Raw genomic sequence first — 18,399 nt, 5'->3', positions numbered from 1 at the left:
ATATACCAAGATTTTATTTACACTGGAGAGACAACCTTCACACTTGTAACATTCACAACCACCACCTGGACTAATTCTGCCATTTGACTTCTGGGACTGGAAGTTTATGTGACTCCTGACAGAGCCTGGAAAGGAAGCCAGAGTGCCCGAGACCCAGTCCAGGCTCCTTCTCCATCACCAAGGAAGGTGGGCTCTGACCCAAAAGCAGCCCAAGAAGTGGCATAGCAGGGATGAAAACCCAGGATAAATGTCATGAAAAGAAAATGTTGGACCAAGCTGTCTTCACCAACACCTCTTCAAAGCTTCACAGGGTCTCAGAGGTAGAAGAAGCCTGGATGACCCCCAGCCCCCAGCCCCACAACCAAACCATCCCTCCAGCTGCATCCCAGATGAGGGCCTTCCAGTCTTCAATGGATAAGGAATTTGGCATCTTGCCATGCTGGATAGCAATTCATCCTCCAGTTCCCATGCCACTCGATCCTCTTCAACCCCTTCCTACTCCCCATCTCCAAACACCGCCTCTAGATGCTCCCTTCATACTCTCCCTTCTCTCAGTCGCTCCATTTCCCCAACTAGCTGGGCTCATTATGAACAAGAATCTATTCACTTTCAATTCCTGCTGTCAATCTAGTTCAGGATGACTGACTTCAGGTGGGAGCACAGAGGCCAACACTTGAGAAACAGACTTGCCCACTAAGTCAAGACGAGCCCTCTGAGGTCAGAGCAGGTGGTAGGGGAAAAGGGCATGCCCTCCAGGAGGCCACAGGCAATGCTACGAACCAGGCTGCCAAATGCACAGCCAGGTAAGCTGTGCCCAGCAGAATTTCAAGGGCACCCCTCAACAAGACCAGGTTGTGAGCAGTGCCCTCTGGAGCCATGCAACAGAGCCACCCAGGGAAGGGTCAGTAGCCTATTCGCAGACACATGGAAATGCAAGTCTGGCTATTAGGAGACGGAGTACATCTCTCAGTTATCCTATCATAAACAGTGACTGAGTGGCCGACTGAGTTTCTCATACCTGAGTGTGTTAACAAACCCCCTGGGAGCTTACCAAAAATGGGGACTGCCCAGACCTCTCCAGAAATTCAAAATCCTCAGCTCGTCAGTGGGAGTGGGGTGGAGAAGGGGGAAGAATAGGAATGTGTGTATTGGTTTTTAACAACCAGCTTCTGGAAAAATCCTAGCAAACAAAGTCGAGGTTTAGGAGGAGACAGATATTATAAGGGCCAAGATTCTGTTACCAAGGAGAAAATGTTTATATTTGTATAAGGCTTATTCCTCCCATCTCAGCGCTATGCTATGAAGAACAGTGTTCTGAAAACCATTTATGATGACACTCACTTATAATTCATAAAGCAACTGTCACTAGAAACACCAACCCTAGCGATTTCTTACCATAAGTTTTAAGAGCACACAGACACCCTAGACTCCAAAATGAAACAGTTACTCTGACAGCTTGCTAAATTTATAGCCACCATGTGCCAAATCATAGGAAATCCACATTCTAGCTGGCAAAGGCCCCTGCTACCTGCTCTCAACACGGCAAACACTGGGACACATACCTTGTGTTCCTCCTTTATCACCTGTTCAATGAGCTCAGATTTCACTGGAGGTTTTGAATACTGGCCCGAGAGAAGGCCATGTCCTAACTTAGTCCTGGACGGGAGGGAGAAAGAAAAACAAAAAGGTCGTTGTTGTTTCCCCACAAAGACATTAGCATTACCCATGAATGCTTTTAGGTGGAACATTTTATCTTGATGACTCAGAAATAACTTATTTATTTGATTTTTCTTGATAAATGATACCATTTCAAACCATCCTCGGTACTTTCTAAATAACTATGAGTATCTTTCTTCTTACAAAAGTAGTACATGCTCATTTTAGAACACTTTTATTATGGAAAATTTTTTTAAAAGAGAGAGAACTGCCTTTAATTCTGCAACCCAGCAATAACCATTATGATCAATCACTGGGTATTTTCCTAAAAAACTTTTAGATACTTTTCAATCAGTACTTACATCTGTGTGTTGAAGTCCTGTGTTGGATCTAAAGGAGAGTAGTCAAATATTCTTGGAAGATTTCCTACATACCTAGAAAATGAGAAGGGAGAGTCAAAACATAGGAACTGAAAGAACAGAAACAAAAGAAGCGCCATCCTAGCGAAGACCTTCTTGCCTTTCATCCACCCACAGAAAACTTTTTCTGAGATCCTACCTCTGCAGCCATATTCACGGGCCTCCCTAAAATGCCCGTGCTCCTAGCAGTGGGTCTCAACCCTGGGTGCAGGTTAGAGTCACTTATAGAGTTTTTCCAAAAAATACCAAAGCCAGAGCCACCCCCAGATGTTCAAACGACACTGCCTGAGACTGAGGCCCGGGATTTGCCATCTTTTCAAAGTCCCCCAAGTGATTATAACATGTAGCCAGGATGAAGAACCACCAGTTTATGCCATCACAGTTACCATCTCAGAAACAAATGGTAAGGAGCACCTGGGTGGCTCTGTCGGTTAAGCATTTCCCTTCAGTTCGGGTCATGATCCCAGGGTCCTGGGATCAAGCCCCATGTCGGCTCTGTGCTCTGTGGGGAGTCTGCCTCTCCCTCTCCCTTTGCCCGCCACTCTGCCTGCTTATGCTCTCTCTGTCTGAATCTGTCTGTCTCTGTCTCTCTCTCTCTCTGCCAAATAAATTTTTTAAAAAATGGTAAGGCTAGGAATTATGTCAGTTGTATCAAAATGAACGATGATAATAGCAGTGGCGAATACCACTTGTTGGGGGCTCTCCGTATAACCTGGTTGGGTTTTCGTTACAACCATACGAGGAAGGAATGGGTATAGTCACCCACTGGAGAGATGAGAAATCAGGATGCTTCCAAAGTTACTCAGAAAAGGAGTGATGAGACCCAGAGTGCACCCAGGCAGCCTGGCTCCAAACCCCTGCTCTGAAACACTCTGCCCTGTCCATGCTTCCTTGAGCAGGCCCCAGCCGCCACCTTCTGACCAACCTACTTTGACAGAGCAGTGCCAACTTCCACCACCCATCTCTAATCTCATTTCTTTCACTTCTTAAGTTCATTTCCTATTGTACACCCTCTGCTTTGTGCTGTTCATCTTTCCATCTTCAGGCTTTGACTCTCTGAGCGTGAAAGCTCTAGAGAGAAGAATCCAGAAGCAGATCCCTTTCCCTGGCACTTCATGCACCCAGCTCTGCCCACTTATCTGACCTCATTCCCATCCCTCTCCCTAGCCCACAGCACCCCAACCACGTGCCCTTCTTTGCCAGGAGGTGCCAAGCTCACACCTGCTTCAAGGTCATGCCATCTGCTATCTCTCTCCCGGAATGTTCTCTCCACAGACCTTTGCTCCATCTCAGGTCTGTTTAAAAGGCACCTCCCCACCTCTCCTAAATCTCCAACACCTGATCCTAGCTGACTTTCTTCTTGGCATGCATCAGTACTTGCAATTTTATAACTTATCTCCTTGTTTATTCTCTCTCTAGAGATTATATACTGGAGTATAATCTCAATGAAGGCAGATACATTTTCTAAATTACTGCATCTCCAGCACTAGAATAGCATATGACATGTAAAAGGCACCCAAAAAAACATTCATTGAACGAATACATTCATATAATGTAATCATATAACCAATTTCCATAGTTGACTACCTATAAACCAACAGAAAAGGGATTATTGCAACAAAGCCCTAGAAGAGAACCACAACACACCAGTAGTTAACAATGACCTCTTCTACTGGACACTTGCAGGCACCTGCTGTCTACAAACTTTGAATTTGTACTCCAGATTATGTACCTATGTCAAAATTAACAGAGCCCACTTCTCTGGGACAGCCCCTTTCAAATTGCTTTCGGATATGTCACCTGATTCCTGTAACACTTGACAACAGTTCTCACCCAGCTTCAGTGCAAGAAGCCACACCACACAGTTACAGTGACATGTCCTCCAGCTGAAGACAGGCTTCCCCGGCACATACTGTGACGGACAAGGGCAGCGCTGTGTGCCCAGGTCCGTGGCAGGGACACTCACGCTCTCTGGAATTCTGGGATGCTGAAGATGGCCTGCATGACAGAACTCAGGTAGCAGCTGTTGCCCAGGTTCTTGAGACCCGTGTACCCGGGGCCATACATGGGCTTCAGCTTTGTCCCGGTCTCCTGGATCACTTCCCACTCGCTGACCCTCGGCTTGATGTCATTGTCCCGAAGCCCGTTCTCTGTCTGGGACAAAGTCATTGAAGGAAACCAACTTTAGTTGTATAATTATCACCCAAAGCTCACATCCCAAGAATTATTTCTAACAGCAATGGATATTCCTGCCCCTTTGTTCCCCAAGCTAAGCAGAAAAATCATCTAAAGAGATTGACGTAGTGACGGTGCACAAAACTGTCAATGTATTTAATGCCACAGACTGTACACTTAAAAATAGTTAAATTGGCAAATTTTATGTTATGTATGTCTTTCCCCAGTAAATACACACACACACACACACACACACACACACACACACACTCTTTAACGATTTAAAAATGAAAGGGAAAGAGACCGAGAGGAACAGAGATAGGAGGAAGAAAGACAAATAGGAACGGAAAGAAGCTAGTAATTTCAAGGGAAAATATGGTGCAATCCAGCAAACAGAAAGGCAAAGCCCCTGGACATGAAAGTGAAGGAAAATCATGTGCCTTGGAAGTGCCTTGAAATAGGAGGGAGGTTTAAAGAAGAGCAGAGAACATAAATTAAAGGGTGACAAGAGTGAGGACGAGGAGACGGAGGGGAGGAGAGCCCGAGGAGAGGGAGCAGGGCTGGGAGGGGAGGGCCCAAGCACAGCATGCACACCACAGCAGCTCCTCACAGGACCAGGCATTACACAGTCATGATACCAGCTTGAAAACACAGTATTAAATGAAGCAAAGCTTTCCCCATCAACAACAACATGTTGGCTTCTTCTTTCCACCCCCGAGCTCAGCTCCCCCTCCTGAAATTAATTAAAGTGATGTCAGTCACAGATAATTTTAAAGGTCATCTTCCAGTACCTTCTTGCTTCGGTGAACAAGGAGTGATTCATGTAACTCTCCATCAAAACAGACAGAAATTTCACAAGTAAACTCCAACTAAAACAAATGTTACTTTTGACGAGGTGCCATTTTTATTATAACATAAAAAAAAATTTAAGCTGGTAGCCAAAAGAAAATGCTAATTAATTAAATTCAAGAAGTGAAGGCAAACATTAAAACCTGAAACCTATAAAAGTAAGATTCCTGTTACAGCAATTACATATTAAAGAAACTAAAGGGTTCCCTCCCTGCAAGGTAGGAATACAAAGTAGACCTCCTTACCCCATACATATGAAGCATATCAATTCCAAAATGCGCTAAGTGCTTGGCCAAATGAGGATCCAAAACAGGTTCCTCTTCTTGAAAAGAATAAACATCTACAAGGTGAAGAGAAAACAAGAAACGAGATCTTTAATCAAGTCCTTCAATATTCAACATGTATCTATTGAGCTCTCACTGTGCACTGGGCTTGGGATACTTCGGTGAACAAAGCCAACGGAAAGCTCCTGTGAGTTACACTCAACTGGAGGAAAGACAGATGATCAACAACAAACATAATTAATAGGTCTATTTTGTAATTATACCCATATATCAATTTTTTACTTTCAGAAAGTTAATTTTTTAAAGGTTTTCTAAAACAAAAAAAAAATGGAAAAAGCAGTGTCTAAAGTTAAAATAACTGAAATTAGACCAGTGTCCATGCCTAACAATTGATTTTGTAACCAAAACCACACTGACATAACAACAGCGCAGGAGGAGGGAAGGGTGGGGGAGGAGAGAGTGGCACCACCTACCATGGAAGGGAGAGCCTACGAGGGGACAGAGGAGACATACAGGCCCTCGGGAGCACCTGAATAGCTGGAGTGAGGTGTTAGGTCCAAGACAAAACAAAATTCTGCCTGTGGAATCCTCCACAGCCTCAGACCTATCAGCTCACCAGCTTCCACTTCCCACCTGCCCCTTCACCCCTTCTTTCCAACACTAGTGTCCACCCCTAGTGGACTCAGTGAAGACTGTTCAGTACTTCCCAAATGTGTCCACCCCGTAGCACACACAGCAAATGAGGGTGCACATGGCCCAGTGGGGTAACTTGGGCGGTTCCTGGCCCACCAGTCCCAGGGCCTGAGGGATTGGCATCTTGGCCTTCTTGGCAAATCCCCCCAGAAGCTATGGAGTCCATCGCCTTGTATGTCCTTACACAGTAGTGCAATGTGGGGGAGGGACAGATGTCTTCAGGCCCATTTTGCAGATGAGGAAAAGAGGCTCATAAGGTTCAGTCATTTGCCTCAAACCCCACAGGTGGCCCACAACTTAGGTATCCGGGCCCCTCACCCAGTCCTTTTTCTTCTACACCAGACTATTTCTTTAGCTCTCTCAGAAGACTCAGAGACTTGATGAAGCACCATTCCAAGCCCTTAATTGGAAGGGAGAGCCAAAAACCACAATTTCTTCACTCCTAAATTGGAAAAACAAAATCTATTACAGGGAAAATAGACATCAAGATAGCAGGGGCTCCTGGGTGTCTCTGTCAGTTGAGTGTCCTATCCTTGGTTTTGGCTCAGGTCATGATCTTCCGTGGTGGGACTGGGCTCCATGTTGGGTTCCATGCTGGGTGTGAAGTCTGCTTGAAATTCTCTCTTCCTCTGCCCCTCCCACTCGTGTTCTCTTTCTCTCTCTCTCTCTAGAATAAGTAAATAAGGGCACCTGGATGGCTAAGTCAGTTAAATGTCTACCTTCAGCTCAGGTCATTATCCTGGGGTCTCTGGGTCAAGTCCTGCATCAGGCTCCCTGCTCAGCGCAGAGTCTGTTTCTCCTTCTCCCTCTGCCCCTCCCCCTGCTCCTGCTCTCTCTCACTCACTCTCTTCCAACTAAATAAATAAAATATTTTTTAAAAATAAAATAAAATAAGTAAGTAAATTTTTAAAAAGAAAAAAAATAGCATTCTTTAGTACACTAAAAGATAGATTGTCCAATGATTTTCCTCCTCTTTGGAATAGCACCAGAAGGAAAAAAAAATACACACAGATACACATACAACCTATGGTGATCTTCTGACCCAAACCCAGATATGTGGAGACTCACTGCCACCAAAGGAAGTTAGTCTTTCTATTATTAATAGATTAGATGTTGTATAGCTTTCTTGGCTGTCCCTCTTCCTCCAGGGGCCCATTTTAACTTGTAGATAGGCAGCCTTCATTTATAGTCTTTCTTTAGTGTAATTCAGTGCTCTCAAAAGCAAAAACAAAAGACAAAATCCCCAGCCCAATTAAGAAAAACTTCAGAATTTCTTAAGAAATTCTTAAGAAATTTAAGAAAAAGTTTAAATGTTAAAACCACCAACAAAAATCTTTAATAACATGAAAGAAATACATAAATAATATTTTTTAATCTATGGCAAGTGACAAGAAAAATACTACTCAGATACTGACTGAATGTGAAAATGACATTCCCTAGGCACTTCAGTTATTATTAAGGAGTGAAATAGTTTTGAAGACTTAAGACTTTAAGCCTCTAATTATTTGAGCTTTATTAGAAAATAACAAAGTTGCCAGAGCTGAGCAGTTGGCATTGGCCTAGGATTTTGAAATAAGTGAAAACCACAAAACACTCTATAATTCTTAATTTGTTAGACTCATGCCGTTTTGAGAAATTAATGTTTCCTCCCTCCAGTCATTAACTGCTCCAAAGATGTGACATGATTTGGTCAGACACACAGTTATTTTTTTTACCCTAATGACAACAGTTGAGTGAGTAACATACAAGAAATCTAAAAATGAACTGTGATCCTCGAATTTGGCAAAGATGAAGAACTTACAAATGACATGTAGTCACAGAAAAAAAAAATGTGAAGTGGACTCAAGAAAGAGCACCGTAAGATGCTACTGAGCTAGTACAGGGGCCCCTGGGGACAGGCAGTTTCACAGATGCTGTGGGCATCTCCAGAAGCTTCTCCTGCAATCACCAAGGCACCTAGGCTTCTTCTTAGGTAACCTAGTTTCACAACAGAAGAGCAAAACACCCTCTCCTATCTCTGTCCCTCCTCACTCCCTTCCCACCAAGAACCTCATCCTCGCTTTTGCCAAATCAATGTCTCCTCCCACAGAGGAAAGTTTTTATTTGTTTGTTTGTCTGGCGATCTGTTTCTTGGTTTGTTTGTCACTGCGCTCATGGAGACCCGGAATGGAATTTGATATGGGGGCCATTTTTATGACCCATGCCACCACCATGGCCTCGCCTAGGTGGTCCAGACTTCTTGGAAGAACCGATTCTAAGTTGCAACCTCAAGGTAAGTAGGAGGTCCTCACCGAACAGGTATATCCTTACTGGGGATAAGGAAACTGGGATGATCAGATCATGTTACCATTAAATAGTTGAGTCCACAACCTGCTTGGATTCCATGTTCACTAAGTGGTACTCTAAATATAAGTCAGCTCCCTGCAGGAAAGGAATGTACTGGTCAAGCCAACATCAACATCCTACTTACAGGCAGTTGTGGTTCTCACTATAACCTAAAAAATAAACACTTTCTCTCTTGCAGGTTGAATTAGCCTCAGTGAGCCGAGCAAATATGGAAATGAGACTGTTGGCAAAGGCGGCCACCCGCCCCTGGACAGAGGGCACCCTGCGCTCCTGTGCCTCAATCTCCACAAGGTTCATCCTCAGACATTAAGGGAAACTTTAGGCATGTTTTCATAAACTTATTTGGCTTTAAAACAAATGAGTGATAGCTAGCCATCTATTAAACAGACTTTTAAAAAGTAACATAAAATTGATGTATCCCATAAACTAATATGATAATTAGACTGAAAATAATCATTAAAACCAACTCTGCACAAGACAAGCAGAAATCAAATCCGGATCTTTCTTCAAAAAGTGAAAATTATTTCAGGTGAATGAATTCAAGAACCCTCATCACAGGCTAGATGATCTACATTGCTGTTTGTTTTATGCCTTCTATGATCAAAACAGGAATATTTTTTCAAAAATCTCAATTATATAAGGAAAAGTTCTCCCTCCTCTACAAACAAACAAGCAAAGCAAACCAAAAAAAAAAAAAAAAAAAACAACTTAACTATAGCAGATAATGAATTAATATTCTTAGCAGCTGAAGAGTTTTTTTTAAACCAAGAAGGAACACCTACACATAACCCTACTAGAAAATCAACCTAAGAAATTCAAAAATAGAACTACAAATTGGCCAAAAATACTATGAAAAATGTTCAGTCTCACTAGTAAAGCACATGAAAACAAGATACCAGATTAGTGAGGGTTTTTAGGGGTGCCTGGGTGGCTCAGTGGGTTAAAGCCTCTGCCTTCGGCTCAGGTCATGATCCCAGGGTCCTGGGATCGAGCCCCGCATCGGGCTATCTGCTCAGCAGGGAGCCTGCTTCCCTTCCTCTCTCTCTGCCTGCCTCTCTGCCTACTTGTGATCTCTCTCTCTGTCAAATAAATAAGTAAAATCTTTAAAAAAAAAAAACGTCTAAATCATAGTTTGAAAATTAGTTCCACGCTTGAAAGAAAGCTTCTGGAAAATTAAAGACATGTAGCGAACAGAATTAACCCTTGCCTTTATTATTAGCATACACTTAAATACAATCTAATTATTTAAATACTTACATACCAGTCAGTTTATTTAACAAGTATTCATGCCTACCATGTGTAAGATTTTATATGGAACCCAAAAATGAGTGAGACATAGCTCTGCCTTCAAACAACCGAAATTTTAAAACCAAGCCATGTATATAAATAATGATAGTCTTAGGTTGCTCTGGGAACTGGACTTCTAATAACCAGTCTTATCAAATCACTACAAAAACCAACACAGAAAGGAGATACATGCAGGGCACCTGGGTAGCGCAGTCAGGCGTCTGACTCTTGGTTTCCGCTCAGGTTGTGATCTCAGGGTCATGGGATTAAGCCCTGCATCTGGTTCCATACTCAGGGCGGAGTCTGCCTGGGATTCTCTCTCCTTCTCCCTCTGCCTGCCCCTCACCTTGCACCCCACAGGCGCATGGTCACAAACACATGCGCACACGCTCCCTCTCTCTAAATGAATAAATCTTAAAACACACACACACACACACACACACATTCAAATGATCCCCCCCCCTACAATGTTACCCACTAGAACTCCTATATTACAAACCCTTCCCTCTGTAGCCTTAGTTAGGATGGCTGCCTGGTACAGCATTCAACATAACGACCTGTAAGCAACTTGCTGTAACCCTCAATCCAGCGGTGCGTCCCGACTTTCCTCCTCCGATCCTGGTACTCATAGGATTCACCCTGGATTGTGCGGAGGGTTATCCTCTTGCAGCTACTTATCTCTAAGGAGCTCAAAATCAGCCCGCTAACTCTGGAAGCAGGAAGATTATCCAAAATGTGAGTCAAGAGAATCTTTACGTGGCCAGTCAGCCCTCAATTATAAAATAGAAGAAACAAAACCAGTTTGGTGGAAAGGCATGGTAGACAAGAAATGTGCCATAGTTAGAGAAAACATCCTAGCCAATTAACTCTGAAGTAGGCTGATTCAGTCCAAGAGAGAGAACAGAAGAAAAGACGAATGTCTTGGTACGCCTCCTAAAAAAATCATCTGACCTTAGATTAAAGAAAAACAGAGACTAAAGCTTGGAAAGATGAAAGAGATTGACCTAGGTGTCGGTTTAGATCTATGCTTACTGGATAAATGTTTTCAATGATGCTTAGATGATGGATTCTCATGGCCCTTGCTCAGCATTTAAGTTTCTCATTATTGATCCTAATATTATTTCCCTTTTCCACCACAAAATGGTAGATAGAAAGAATGGTGCAAACATGGCCAAAAATTAACATTTGAGAGCATATGGTGTGAGAACATAAAGAAAAAGAACGAATTCTGAAGCTGGCAGTACAAGTGGGAACCAAGTCTAGTCCTTGGCCACCAGCCACTGTCAAGGACTCTGACACACAATATCCTTTAAAATCCCCCTCCTTTATGACTCCATTCTAAAATGATGCTAACTCCCATCATGAATTCTAGGGCTTCCCTCTACTGTTTTAATGGTGAACTTGATTATCCCCGCTCACTTCACAAGTCCTGGTTCCTACCCCTCTGTCCTCTTAGCCAAGAGATATACAGAAAGACAGTAATAACAGGTAACAGTAGCAACCTACTCATATTAAGGCCTTACTGTGCGCACTGGGCTAAATGCTTTTGGTGCATCAACAGACCTATGAGGGAGCTACCACGATCATCCTCCAGATGAATTGAGAAGGATTTGAAGACTTGGCAGTAGGAGGCAGAATCAGGATACAGACCTGAGCTGCATCCAGAGCCTATACCCTCCAACCAGGAATGAAGGCACCATTTCAGTTAAGAGGAGCCACCTCAAGTTCCCAAAGCCAGTAAGGGCACACTCACCCGCCCCGTCAGGAGTGATGGTGCCCAGTTTCACGGCCAGAGGGTAGCCCATGTCTCTGTAATGCTCCAACGCATGGCCGTTGCCTCCAGAGCTGTCAAAGAACCACTTCCCACACAGCACGGAGCCATCGGTCAGATTCAACCAGAGGTTTTCCCGCAGGTCACACCTGGCACACTTCCAACCACTGAAAAGTCAGGGAAGAGCAGTTAGTATCCCTGGAACACGAGGTAGAGCTAGAAAACTAACATCCAAGAAAATGGACGGTCTCGAGTTGGGGGTTGCAGGAAGCGGTGAGTAGAACAATGGAAACCGCTGCTTCCTTCCCCCCCTCCACCCTTCAGAATGTTAGTGTCGCCCCTCCAGACCAGCAGGACCAATCAGTACACTGCCTGCCTCCACAAGGCTCTTCTACTTTAGAAAACTGACACAGTGGGGTGCCTGGGTGGCTCAGTTGGTTAGGCATCTGCCTTCGGCTCAGGTCATGATCCCAGAGTCCTGGGATGGAGCCCACATTGAGCCCCCAGCTCAGCGGGGAGTCTTTTTCTCCCTCTGCCTCTCTCTTGCTCTCACTTTCTCTCAAGTAAATAAATAATCTTTCTTAAAAAAAATGACCAAGTAAATAATCTTAAAAAAACACAGAACCTGCAGTCAGGAGCTGAGGTCATTTCCTTCAAATTCCTACATGAGGGACAGGGGAGCTCAAATAAGTCAAAAACATGCAGGATCCCATGTGCATAAACACGTAAAGTTCTAAAGCATTAACCACACCTAGTAAAACCCATTTAAACAAAATCCTACTACACAGCAGATCTGAACGAAGTAGAAAGAATGTCAACTTCACTGAAGTTTAATGTCAGGTACATGCCAAGTACCCTACAGAAGTTTGATCATCTAATTCTACTTAACACCCTTCAGAATCAGTATCCCCAGCCCCACTGTCAAAGGGAGAAACTGAGGCCCAGAAATAGCCTGCCTTCCCCTACAACCACACAGAATGTGAAGGCAGCACAGTCAGGGTTCCACAAGACTAGAGCACCCGCCTCTGTCCACACAGCAGACCTAACAGGAGATGCTAATATGCCGAAAGAGCATTCCAGCCACAAGGGTGACAACCAAATGTTGTCACAAATGTAAATGTTGGGTTCCCCTAGAAGCGGACTCTGAAACAAAGGTCTGAATGTAAATGGCTTGTATAGGAGGTGATCCCAGGAAGAAATGGAGGGAAGGAAGACTGGAAAGGGCAGGAAGCCAGTCCAGGTATGTCAACAAGCAGATGACCACCATGGGAAACTCGGACTCCGTATAGTTGGGGAGCTCCAAGAGACCGCCGCTCAAGGAGTCAGGGTCCAGGATATTCATCCATCCACACCACAGTCACTGGTTGAGGGCTGTTCCAGGAGGACAGGAGGGAGCATTAACTCCGTGGCATTTCTCATTATCCCATGCACAGGCCTACCTGGCCTCAGCAGGCAGAGAAAGCCCTCAAGCAAAGAGCACCTTCAAGCGGGTGCTTGCTGCTGAGAGCCAAGGGGCAAGGAATGAGCTCAGAGGTATGGACTGGCCATGCTCAGCCTCTACAAAGGTACAGATCTTTTTAGAAAGAATTTTGAGCTTAGTTTTAATCAGAGGCATCTGGTAAAAATATACATAACTGCTGGTTCGAGAAGGGGTAGAAACATAAATATTCCTTTGGCCAGTTTTAAGGGGTAAAGTTCCATTTTGCTACCTGACACTCACCTTGGAGGAATCCTGACTCCATTGTCCAACTGGGTAAGGTTATTGGCATATTTGGATACTGGCAATTCATTTTCCCATGTGTCTGGGTCCTGCTTTCTATATGGAGATTTTGAGCTGAGAACCGCATCACAAGCAATTGTTACCTGTAATACAAACCCAGACGTTATGTGTAAAAACAGCTTGAGAGAAAAGCAACTTCTAGAAAGCAAGTTTAAAAGTTTATTAATAAATATAGCCTGATCCAAAAAAATTCCATACCAGCAAGATCCCAGTTAGCGGATTCCAGCACTTTCTCCATGAATCCAGCTCAATTTTGTCCCTAACCTGGAGTGTGCAGTATTGACAAGGATAGAAGATAGCAAGGAACCCAATCCAGTTTGTAAAGCCAAGCACAGGAGTCAGATTTAACTACTTCTTAGCAAGCACAGTGAAAAGTATTCGGTGAAGGATTTACAAGACTGAAATTAGCTACAGAAATGCCTAGGATTTACCCAAGTGAGTGTTTTCCTCTAACAAATATACACCCAGATATCCAATATCCTCAACTCATCACACAATGGCATGCGGTCAAGGGCATTTGAATGGAATGCAAGCAACATGGCTCCATTTCTTAATCTGGTGCAAATGTGACCTTGGACAGGGACATGCCTAGGTGTCTCTGGCCAGATCAGTCGACATCATGAGCAAATCTGTGATGTCCAGCTTGGCACCAACTGACCACAGGGGAAGGGGGTGCAAATTCTCTGCTTTCTCCTAAACCCAATTAATCCAGCACATATGCCTATCGCTACATTTGCTATTTGCTTAATACTGTAACAACTATTCCTAACGGTCTTTAAAATCATATTCTGGTGGGAATGTAAAATGGGGCAGTGACTTTGGCAAACAGTTTGGCAGTTCCACAAATAGTTAAACTGAGCAATTCAACTCCTAGGTATACATCCAAGAAAAATGAAAACATGTGCCCATGCTAAAACTTACACAAATGTTCATAGAAGCATTATTTAAAATAGCCAGAAAGCAGAAACTACCCTGATGCCCACTAACGACAAATGGATAAATAAAATGTCGTATGTCCACACAACGAAATGTTACTCAGCAATAAGAAGGAATGAAGGCCTGATCCATGCTACAACATGAATGAATCTTGAAAATACATGCTAAGTAAAAAAGGCCAACCACCAAGAAGTGCATATGTTGTATGATTCCATTTATATGCAATGTCTGGAACAGGCAAATCCAACGAGACAGAAAGTAGATTAGTGATTGCCAGAGGCTGGGAGGGATGACAGGTGGAGTGGTGATGAGAGTATTCCACAAGGAGATAGTGGCCATGGATGTCCAACTCCCAACACAAGAAAAGCCACTGGATGTTTAAAAAGGTTTTTAAACCAAGGTTTGTATTCTACCTCGCTAACCCCCTGCACAATTAGCTGAACTTCATGCAGAGTGATTTCCCCTGGGTAGACCTAGAACTCATTAAGAGACAGTGAGGGCTGCTCCCTCAGTTTCCTTCCCCTGCCCACCCAACCCCTGAGCAACTCCTCTCACTCCTACACCCAGAAGCTATTTGGAACCTTGCTCTTCTCAACTTCAGTCACACTCGTTTGGCCCCAGTCGCTAACACAGCTCACCCAGACAGCCACACAGCAGCCTCCCACGGTTCCTTTCCCCCACACCTGGCCCCTCACTACACAGCAGCCAGACTGGTCTGCTGGGAATATCAGATCCTCTCCTGCTCCTGCTTAAAATTCTCCATGGTACTACCGATGGATGACATGGAGCAAGGCCCCGTCAGGAGTAAGGAAGAGGTCTCCACCCTCAAAAAGGTTATACTCCATGACATGCCAGGCATCCATAAATATATCTAAACCTTTTTTTTTTAATTTTTTTATTTGACAGACAGAGATCACAAGTAGACAGAGCAGCAGGCAGAGAGAGAGGGAGGAGCAGGCTCCCTGCTGAGCAGAGAGCCCGATGCGGGGCTTGATCCCAGGACCCTGGGATCATGACCTGAGCCGAAGGCAGAGGATTTAACCCACTGAGCCACCCAGGCGCCCCCTAAACCTTTTTAAAAAGAGAGTCCCACTCACCTCTCACCAAAACCACTTTTATACAATTAGTCTTTCTTTTCAATTATCAAAATTCATCTCCCACTTCCATCCAGGAATGCCACTAGAAAACAGGGTTCAGGTCACCCCAAACCCTTCCTGGTGCTCCGGGTTTGCGCTACCTGAACCCTTCCGTGCTGCCTGAGCGCTTGGGCTGCACATCCTAAGCTTTACAGTCTGGTCTGTTATTACAATCTCTTGGTTGCTACAACGACTGTCTCAATCCCTTCCCTGTCCTCCTCTGAATCTTCTCCACAATGCACAATAAGGTTGATCAAGATTTGAATAAAATAGGGGCGCCTGGGTGGCTCAGTGGGTTAAAGCCTCTGCCTTCGGCTCAGGTCATGATCCCAGGGTCCTGGGATCGAGCCCCGCATCGGGCTCTCTGCTCAGCAGGGAGCCTGCTTCCTCCGCCTCTCTCTCTGCCTACCTCTCTGTCTGTCAAATAAATAAATAAAATCCTTTTTAAAAAAGAGATTTGAATACAATATTCTCTCTTTTCTTTGAAGAACATGTTGGTGACACTCAACAAAATTTCCTCAAACTTCCAGGCCACTACCAAACACTAATCTAGTGTTTTCAGAGTATCGGCTGAAACTGCTTAGCAGCCCTTCGTATGGATCACAGCTGAAGATCGGGATCTGTTATCCTATAATTAGGCCATGAATTATCTTTCCCTGGATTTGTTGTCTTGAGTGAAGAGAAAAAAACTTGGTACTAGTCCTGGCTCCATCCCAGGCCTCACAGTCCTCAAATTCAGTAGTGTTCTGGAACGGACTCAAACTGGCTCACAGAACTGATGGTTAAATTTTAAGAAATTCTGCAAGATGGTTATGAAACACAGACATTGTTGAAAATCAAATTATAAAAACACAATCAGGTAAAATACTTATTTTTTTAAAAGTGACATTCAACATGCTTCTCTTCCTGTTCTACTGTATCTTACGATTTTCAGTGTGCTCTTGAGGTTATTTACGTGTACATTATGTGACCGGTGGGAATTTTATACAATGGGGTGCTGCTACACACTCTCTGTTCAACCCTGCTTCCGGAGACATCCTGTTAGCCTGAAATCAGCCATGGTGGGAATATTTACACCACGGAAATCATCAGACGTTACAAAGCAGGCCTTTCCTCCAGGGAGCTGGATGCTAAATATTTACAAGCAGTTCCTGAAGTTTAAAATGAGGCACTGGATTTCAGGCTACAAGATCCCTACTGAGCTCCAAATGCTATGTCTCTGCGAACTTCACATCCCTGAGAGGTGGTTTAACCTTCTGACAGACTCCACAATGTTCCTATCTGAAACAGAATTTTTTCTGAGCTGAGACGCTCAAAAGATGAAGGAAGAGTCACCTGGTTGGGTGATTTTCAGCTCAATAATTTTTGTTATTCAAGAGCTTAAAAAAAAAGTTTGCGGGACACCTGGGTGGCTTAGTGGGTTAAGCCTCTGCCTTCGGCTCAGATCATGATCTCAGGGTTCTGGGATCGAGCCCCGCATCGGGCTCTCTGCTCAGCAGGGAGCCTGCTTCCTCCTCTCTCTCTGCCTGCCTCTCTGCCTACTTGTGATCTCTGTCTGTCAAATAAATAAATAAGATCTTAAAAAAAAAAGTTTGCCTTTGGCTCAGGTCATGATCCCAGGGTCCTGGGATCAAGCTCTAGTTCAAGCTCCCTGCTCAGTCGGGAGATTCTTTCCCCACTCCCCCTGCTAGTCTCTAGCTCACTCTGGTGCGCTCGCTCTCTCTCTCTCTCTCTCTCTCAAATAAATAAATAAAATCTTTCAAAGCTTCAAACGAGAATATCAAACACCAAAAAATGTAGCAGAAGCACAAAAAGATAGGAACTAGCACCTGTTATATGAATAAATCCTATCAGCTACCATCAGATAAACCCAGACTTTTCCTTCAATCTCTCCACCCCAGCTTTCAAATAATGCTCCCTCTCCTTTTTAGAAAATGTTTACATTATTTCTTGATTCTAAAAGACTCTATATTAAAAATTATAACATATATTCTTGGGATTCGGATTTCTATGACCCTTCACGTTTACTTAAATAAAAGTATTCACACTTCGAATTATATTGTGAATATAGGATTAATTAAAAAAACACTTAAAGTCTCCTTCATTAAATTTTTCACATAAAGACTTTTCCTTCATAAGTGAGTGAGAGAAAAATCATTTCTCATGACATTTATTCATCATGTGCTTCTTGATCTCTTTTCTGACGGCCGACGAAAGAGTTACATCAAACAAGGGCAGACGGTAAGAACTCTCAGTATGGTAGAGATACAAGCTTTAGAATATAATTTCAGGTAATGGGACGAGGTAAGACCATTTGGCCCACTCATATATTTTATCCTTGGTAACAGCCACATGAGTCAACACAGGGAACTGGAGAAAGGAGAGGTAATTTAATTCTCTATGCACTGCTAAACACTGTGCACTTAGCACTAAAAAGGATATGTCACATCTAGTAATTAGAGGAAAGAGCTACAGTAGCTAAATACACAACATTTTCATTTCTATGGTCTTATATTTTGGTAGAAAGTAGGTCAGGGGCAGAAAAGGTGGAGTGGTAGAAACCTGGTCTCTAATGACATGGGAACCCCAAGCACAAACACCCCCTCCCTCCCCGTACTGGCAGAGGCAAGCGAGCAGGTGGCCGTAGATACAAAGTCACACAATGTCCTGAAGATTCCCAGACCTAAACACCTGGCTTTTGTTCTGGGGGAGTGCCAGGAGAGGGAAGAAGAGAGCTAGCATGTCTAAACTCCATGGACCCTGACCTCCCTGCTCCCTGGGAGTTCACAAAGCGGGAAGGAAGAAAAGAAAGGCAAGAGAAGAGAGGAGAGAAGATAGGGTGGTAGAGACAACACAGGAAAGGAGGAAAGAACGGGAAAAACATTTGGGTCCTTGCAGGAGCTCTGTGCCTCCTTACGGGCTCCAAGAACAACAGAACGTGGCTTCCTCACACCACCCCTGCCGCCCCCAGCTTCGTGCTGTTCAGGAAGGTGAATGTTGCACCACAAAAAATAAGGGCAGGGAAGAGAAAGAAAAAAAATTCACCACTAAATCTAAACGCCAAAAC

General features: G+C 43.9%; 1 protein-coding gene across 3 annotated transcripts in view; it reads right to left on the bottom strand.

Moving 5' to 3' along the window:
• USP13 (ubiquitin specific peptidase 13) overlaps window positions 1-18,399 on the bottom strand; it is a 110,086-nt gene that overhangs the window by 51,377 nt on the left and 40,310 nt on the right. For all 3 annotated transcript variants that reach the window (XM_080800587.1, XM_080800588.1, XM_080800589.1), the window contains exons 5-10: window positions 13,201-13,343; window positions 11,463-11,647; window positions 5,345-5,439; window positions 4,042-4,229; window positions 2,019-2,090; window positions 1,563-1,656 (exon numbers count right to left, since the gene is read on the bottom strand). In XM_080800587.1, the coding sequence (XP_080656713.1) occupies window positions 1,563-1,656; window positions 2,019-2,090; window positions 4,042-4,229; window positions 5,345-5,439; window positions 11,463-11,647; window positions 13,201-13,343 (777 nt within the window). The remainder of the gene's footprint in view (window positions 1-1,562; window positions 1,657-2,018; window positions 2,091-4,041; window positions 4,230-5,344; window positions 5,440-11,462; window positions 11,648-13,200; window positions 13,344-18,399) is intronic.

The sequence above is a fragment of the Martes martes genome (assembly GCF_963455335.1).
Source record: "Martes martes genome assembly, chromosome: 1".
NCBI classification, from domain to species: domain Eukaryota; kingdom Metazoa; phylum Chordata; class Mammalia; order Carnivora; family Mustelidae; genus Martes; species Martes martes.
The sequence above is the reverse complement of the archived record's forward strand: the minus strand, read 5'-3'. Positions and strand labels throughout refer to the sequence as shown.